We start from the raw sequence: 7,775 nt of genomic DNA, 5'->3' as shown, positions 1-7,775 counted from the left end.
AGAGGAAAGGGGGAAATTAAGATCGATATTATGAAGGCTTATCAATGATTTTGGTAATCCACGTGAACTATTTTTTTAAATACTAATTACGATGACGATAACAATAACATTGCTAATCAAACACAGTTTTACAATTTTAATCATTACGATAATAATATCACCAGGAACAACTATCCCTCACATCCAGCTGCACCCCCACCCCCTATCCAACCCTCCCCCTCCCCTTCCCCCTTCCCCCTTCCCCCTTCCCCCTCCCCCTACCCCTACCCCTACCCCTCCCCCTCCCCCCGAATGACTCACCGGTGGCAACGTGCCCCTGAACTCAATCGCAAGCACGTTGTCAGCCGCGAATTCCTGCAGGACACGGTACAGGTACGCTTCCCAGGCAGGACGGTACATCACCATATCCGTCATAGCGATCAGCCCGTGTTCGAAGGCCCTCCACACGCTGTTGATGTCTGGGTATTTTTCTGTAAGGGAGATGGAGGGGAGGGGGGGGTAAGGGTTCCTTTTATTTTGTTTATCTATTTTTATTTTTTATTTATTTACTTTTTTTATTATCATTTTTTTGTGTGTGGAGTTCTTTTTCAGGGAAGAAAGTTGGTTCTGAATATCTGCACTGGATTATTATCATTTGTTATTTTTATTAGTATTATTGTGGCTATTACTACTGTTGTCATTATCATCATTATTATTATAACTATTATTTTTTTATTATTATTTTCATTACCAATCTCATTATTATCATTATTATCATCATTATTGTTATTATCGTTATTTATATTAAGATTATTATCATCATCATTATCATCATTATTATTATTATTATTATTATTATTATTATTATTATTATTATTATTATTATTATTATTATTATTATTATTATTATTATTATTACTTTTATCATAATCATTTTATTAAGATCATCATTATTATCATTTTTATTACATCAAGATTATTATTATCATCATTATTATTATTATCATCATTGTTATTATTATCATTATCATTATTATTTTCCTTGTAGGCCTACATAGAGGGGCGAAAGGGCGGTTGTGGTTGTAAGTTCTGCTTGTTCGGGGCGAGGCAATGGTGTATCTATCTAATTTGTTATCGATTTTCTAACATATAATTAGTGGAGTTAATTACAAGTCCTAATTAACGCCTTTAATTTTATATTAGACAATCAATAACACATGCTACGGAAGATTAGCTGTTGTGGTTTGTGTTAAAGTTGGGTAATATTTACCATGTGCATTGCTTTTTTATTTTTATTTATTTGCAGTTGATATAGTTTAACAGTTCCATTCTATCTTATTGAAGATGCAAGGCTGTGTGTGTCAGTGCTTCCGTGTATTCATATCCGCAATTCTGTCCGCGAAATTTAGCCTTTTCTAAACAGACAGATTTTAACCTAACATCACACTTGAAAAAAAAGGATTAAAAATATGCTAACCTTCTGGGTTGGTCGTTATGAGGGAAATTTTTTACCTTCGAGGTTGGCCGTTATGAGGGAATTTTTTTACACTTTGGGTTGGCCATTATGAGGGTATATTTTACCTTCAGGGTTGGCCGTTATGAGAAAAACATTTTACCTTCGCGGTTGGCCGTTATGAGGGAAAAATTTTACCTTCGGGGTTGGCCGTTATGAGAGAAAAAATTCCCTTCGGGATTGGCCGTTATGAAATAGAAAATTACCTTCGGGGTTGGCCGTTATGAGGGAAAAATTACTTTCGGGATTGGCCGTTATGAGGGAAATAATTTACCTTCGGGGTTGGTCGTTATGAGGGAAAATTTCTCGACGAGTTCCTGGTCGAACTCATCGTCGGTCGGGTACGTGGCGCGAACTTCACTCACGAGCTGCCAGTTGCACGACGCGTCGGGCGTGGCCATGAATCTGGTTTGGGAAGAAAGGGGGCGCTCAGCGGGGCCGCATTTCGGGTTTGCTGTCCTTAAGCTGGGTTAAGTGGCTTTGCGGTTTATCTACTAGTGGTGGGGGTGGGGGGGGGGGATGGTGGGGGTGGTGGTGGTGGTGGTGGTGGTGGTGGTGGTGGTGGTGGTGGTGGTGGTGGTGGTAGTGGTGGTAGTGGTGGTGGGATGGTGTGGGTGGTGGTGTGGTGGTAGTAGTAGTGGTGATGGTGATAATGGTAGTAATGGTGCTGGTTATTGTGATAGGTCTGTGGTAATGGCGGTGGTGTGGGAATGGTGGTAGTGGTGATGGTGGTGGTGGTGGTGGTAGTAATAGTATTAACAGTGGCAGCAATATCAGCAGTAGTAATGATGTTGGTTTTAGTATTAATAACATTATTCCTGTATTTTTATTACTTTTATTAGTGTTATTAACATAACTATTATCTTATAAATGCCATCAATAATCGTAACTACTGCTATACTCACAACATAATCATCATCAACAGCATCATGATCATCATTAACATTCCTAGCTTTATAAGTATAAATGTAATCATTATCGGTTTCGGATACATCGCTAAAAAATCATAATAAGATATAAGTAACTGGTAACTCACTTTGTCAGCAATTGACCCTCGCTGGTGTAACACATGTATAAGTTTTCCCAGTAAGTAAGTTCTTCAACAACCCAAGCCACAGACGCCAAAGTTGTATCGTGCAAGTGCAAACCAACCCCTGCAACACAGATTGCAAAGTAAAAAAAAGAGGAAATATATAGTTAAACGGTACGCTGCATGGGAGGGAAACATGACTAAATTCACACTGCAAGATAAATTACCATATATCATCATAGCATGAGATACCAAATATTACACGGTGAAATAATACATTTTCAATTGTATTTTTCTTTTCTTTCTTTTCTACATGTGTCGCCATGTGTCACTACGAGATCTAAACCCACCTTTAGGCATCATTCTCACCATCTGAAACACATCCGAAGCTTCGATCTGCTCTCTAACGGCCAGGAAGTTTTTGGCGGGAAGATAATTCAAAGTTTCAAAACCCGTGTCCATCTCCAACATCTTAGCCTTCATTAATAGACCGTTGACAACCTGTTCCTCTGCTGTCAACACCTGCTCTTGGCCTGTAATATGTAGGATTTTATTTATTTATTTATTTATTTGCATTTTACGATAATAATTTTGGTATTCCTGCATCTTAAAAGAATTTTCAATTATTCCATAGAATTAACATTAATATTTTACTGTCAATATAATCTATATATACATTTTTTTAGTTTTGCCAAACCTTGGAAAACAGCAAATGACAGCAGCAATAAACATAACAACAATGGTAGTGATAACAATAATAATAATTATCATTATTATCATTCCTGTTATTATCATTATTATTAGTAGTAGTATTAGTATTAGTATTGTTATTATTATTATTATTATTATTATTATTATTACTATTATTATTATTATTATTATTATTATTATTATTATTATTATTATTATAGAACATACCGCAATCTCTTTAAAATCCTAAATTGTGCCGTAATTTAAAATATCGTTACTTCACTAAAATGCCGAAAGTACAATCCCTATCTCCTTAAAACTGAAAAAGAATACACCTAATCTATTTAGGATACCAAAAAATGTACCTAAAATTCCATAATATATTGAGAAAAGGATAAACTACAATCCTAAAATACCCCAAAAGTATGCCATAACACCAACTATGTTACAAAAACTATTACATCACCTTACCTAAAATAGCAACCTGCTCTTGGGCCAGAATCCGCTCTCGCTCCGCCCAGTAGGTTTCGTTGTCGAGGGCGTGGGCGGCACCACACGCCCACAAAAGCAAAACGCCCACCAGATACATCTCGACTCACAGCCTACAGCTCCTGAAATTTTTGTTTTGTGTTGTTACTAAAATGGTGGTAATCTATGATAGTTTATGGGTAATAATGCTAACAATTATGATGGTAATGATAATGACGGTGACATAATAATAATGATAATGATGAAGATATGATAGAGTTAATGATAGTGATCATGATTGATAATAATAGTAACAATGATAATAATATCAATAATAATAACAATGGTAATGATAATAAAATAATATTGATAATGATAACAATCACGGTAATGTTAACAATAATAATAAATAGTAATAGTAATATCAATAATGATAATGATACTTAAGAAAATAACAATACCTTTAATGAGGACGATGATAATCATCATCATAATAATAATAATCTTAAAATATTACTACTTCTAATACTATTACTACTACTACCGCCACTACTACTAAAGATGATAATAATAACGGCAATGTGAAGATAATAATAATAACAGCAATAATAATAATAACAATAATAATAATATTATTATTAACAATAACAATATATACGACAACAACAATAATAATGGTAATCAAAATTAGACCGAATGAAAATGAAATACAACTCTAAAATATTTCAGCTGTTGGCGTTACACTGCATATAAATAGAGCTCAGTGTATTAATATTATGTACAGAACCTCACAACCTTTCAACTTTGGCCGTAATGCTCCTGCTAAATTTAAATCATTCGATTCCTTTCGAGAGCTAATTCTTATAGCTTTGGATTTTTTAAGTTTATTATTTTGAATGCTGGAAGCTTTTTTTTTTTAAGAGATGGTTTATTAAGTGATAAAGGTTGTGGCGTGGAATAATTTTTAAGAGAAGGTGATTTTGCAATATGTAGTCTCTTGTCTCCACAGAATCTACGGCAGGAATGAGAGAGAGAGAGTGTGTGTGTGTGAGTGAGTGAGTGAGTGAGAGAGTGAGAGAGGCAGCGGGAGGGAAGGAGGGAAGAGGGAGAGAGAGGGAGGGAGGGGGAGGAAGAGAGAGAGAGAGAGAGAGAGAGAGAGAGAGAGAGAGAGAGAGAGAGAGAGAGAGAGAGAGAGAGAGAGAGAGAGAGAGAGAGATAGAGAGAGAGAGTGAGAGATGAGAAGAAAAAGAAGAAATAGAAATAAAAGAGAAAAAAAGGTAAAAAAAAAAGACAAACTAAACTAAAAGACGAGCCTTTTTGTTCATTTTTGTTCAATTCCTCGATTTACACAGGAGCACAGTGTTGTGTTTTCGCCGATCAGTCACATGTTCTCTCGGGTGGCGTTTACTGCGGGACCCAATGCCCTTTGACTCTTCACCGTTCAGTGCACTCGTTCGAGAGGCACTTCAGGCTTTGCAAATATTCAGATAAATGTGCCGATATCCGATATCACATTTAGTCTGATTTGCTTTAAATGACGCCTGTAGCATTATCACGTAGTAAAGTAGCAGCAGCAGCAGTAGCACGGGTAGTAGTAGGAATAACAGTCGTTGTAGTAGTAGTAACAACAGCTGTAGTAGTAGTAGTAGTAACAGCAGCAACAGTAGTAGTAGTAGCAGCAGCAGCAGCAGCAGCAGTAGTGTGTGATTGTAGTAGTAACAGTAGTAGTGGCAGTAGTAGTAATATGAACTTCTTAAATTCCTAAAGTCCTAAACTGCAGATAACAACTAAAAGACATTTCACTTAAAAACACACAGACATACACATGAATACACGCGAACAGAACGATCAAGATAATAACTCCTAGATAACGTGAGAAAATACAAGCCGAAGTAACTAGATATATATTTACGATGAATTAAATGTTACGGCACGGCTACTTACAAGATTTCTGAATTGTTGATATTTCCCAAAGCAAGGACTTATTGTGTGTTTCTTGTTTCCTGTAACTGTATTTGTCCCTGACGTAGGTAAAAAGAAGAAAAAAAAAGAAAAATACCTTAAGTAAAAAGGAAGAAAAATGCACACACGTCTATATATATATATATATATATATATATATATATATATATATATATATATATATATATATATATAATGAAATTGACAGCCACGATAAAATTCAACTATGAAAATGTCACGCAACCATGGGTAAAATTGTGTTTAATTAGTCACTAAGCGTGGCAGCAAAAGTTTGTTTTTTTTTATTAAGAATTCAAATTGAAATCAAATCACGATGCACAAAGAAAATACAAGTAACACAGTGATGGGACGTTCATTGTTACCTTACAGGCGTTTATTATAATTAGCAGCTGCATAAATTATGTCCTTGTTATCATTATCATAATTACTAATATCATCCATTTATTATGGTTGTCAGTATGATTACTATTTAAATTATTGTTACAGCTATTGTGGTAATGCCTATTGTCATATTTATGATCTAATTCTACTTTATCATTATTGTTATCATTCTTGTTATCAGTATTAATCTTTATTATCATTACTATTTACATTTCTAGTATCATCCTGTATCAACTTCTTCATCACCATTATCATTATTGCCTCCGTCAATAAGGTTGTGTTTTCAGTAGCACTGGTTAGCTTGATTGATGGTTCGCCGGTAACTCAAATAGTCATGAACAGATATTTATATTATTACCAGAGGTGTGTCTTAGCCCAACTTAGATGCCATTCAATTTTGGTGGTGATCCGGATTCAGGAATTTTAAAATTGATTGCATCAGTTACCCCTCTTGCTCGGGGTAACTATTATTAGTAAAAACATTGCGAGATAGGGACAACTTTTTGACGCTTGAATTATTATTATCCTATTGTCTTGGCGGTGGTACGGGTTTTCCGAGTGCTTCTAGTTATTACTTTTCTTGTTATCACTATTTTCATTATTATTCTTATCATTATTATTATCATTATCATCATTATATTTGTTATTACCATTATGATTATCATCATCCTTATTCTTCTGATCATAATGATCATTATCAATGTTATCATTATAATCATTATTATTGTTATCATCATTATAATTATTATTCACATTATCATTCTCATCATCACCATTGTTATCATGATTATAACCATCATTATGATCATTATTATTATCATGATTATTATTACTATAATCGTCATTATCACCATCCTCATCATCATCACCATCATAATCATTATTATTATCACCATTATCATTATTATTATTATTGTTATTATTGTTCTATTACCTTCATTATCAATATTATCATTATTACTATTATTATCATTATTATTATTATCATTATTATTATTATTATTATTATTATTATTATTATCATTATTATTATTATTATTATTATTATCATTATTATTAATACTATTACTATCATCACATACACACACACATATGTGTGTGTGTGTGTGTGTGTGTGTGTGTGTGTGTGTGTGTGTGTGTGTGTGTGTGTGTGTGTGTGTGTGTGTGTGTGTGTGTGTGTGTGTGTGTACGTATGTATATATATATATATATATATATATAGATAGATAGATAGATAGATAGAGAGAGAGAGAGAGAGAGAGAGAGAGAGACAGAGACAGAGCCAGAGCCAGACAGAGAGATGTAGATATATGTAGAAATATTTACATATTTATATACATACACGCATATATATGTGTGTGTGTGTGTGTGTGTGTATACATATATATGTGTGTGTACACATATATATACATATATATATATATATATATATATATATATATATATATATATGTCAATGTATATTTAGGCTACACACACACACATATATATATTTATTTATAATGTATATGTGTGTGTGTGTACATCCTAGGTATATAAAAATGCATTCATTCATAAATAGATACACACACACACATACATACCTATATATATGTGTGTGTGTGTGTGTGTGTGAGTACACACATTTTCGTTGACACAATATATATAATTAAGCACATTGCAATATACATACATATATATATATATATATATATATATACATATACACACATTAGTTTTGGCATTGTGGAA

The 7,775-nt window shown here is 33.7% G+C and overlaps 1 protein-coding gene across 2 annotated transcripts in view; it reads right to left on the bottom strand.

Moving 5' to 3' along the window:
* Nucleotides 1–300: 300 nt before the first annotated feature.
* The window catches only part of LOC138861480 (adenosine deaminase 2-like), a gene marked incomplete at its 3' end in the record, with an annotated part of 8,147 nt that continues 672 nt past the window's right edge, over nucleotides 301–7,775 (bottom strand). Inside the window, 6 exon segments of one of the 2 annotated variants that reach the window (XM_070120857.1) lie at nucleotides 301–470; nucleotides 1,767–1,897; nucleotides 2,529–2,646; nucleotides 2,873–3,055; nucleotides 3,684–3,823; nucleotides 5,625–5,701. In XM_070120857.1, the coding sequence (XP_069976958.1) occupies nucleotides 301–470; nucleotides 1,767–1,897; nucleotides 2,529–2,646; nucleotides 2,873–3,055; nucleotides 3,684–3,801 (720 nt within the window). 2 annotated transcript variants of the gene reach the window in all.

The sequence above is a fragment of the Penaeus vannamei genome, chromosome 4, assembly GCF_042767895.1.
Source record: "Penaeus vannamei isolate JL-2024 chromosome 4, ASM4276789v1, whole genome shotgun sequence".
NCBI lineage: Eukaryota > Metazoa > Arthropoda > Malacostraca > Decapoda > Penaeidae > Penaeus > Penaeus vannamei.
This window is presented reverse-complemented; position numbering and strand designations above follow the sequence as displayed.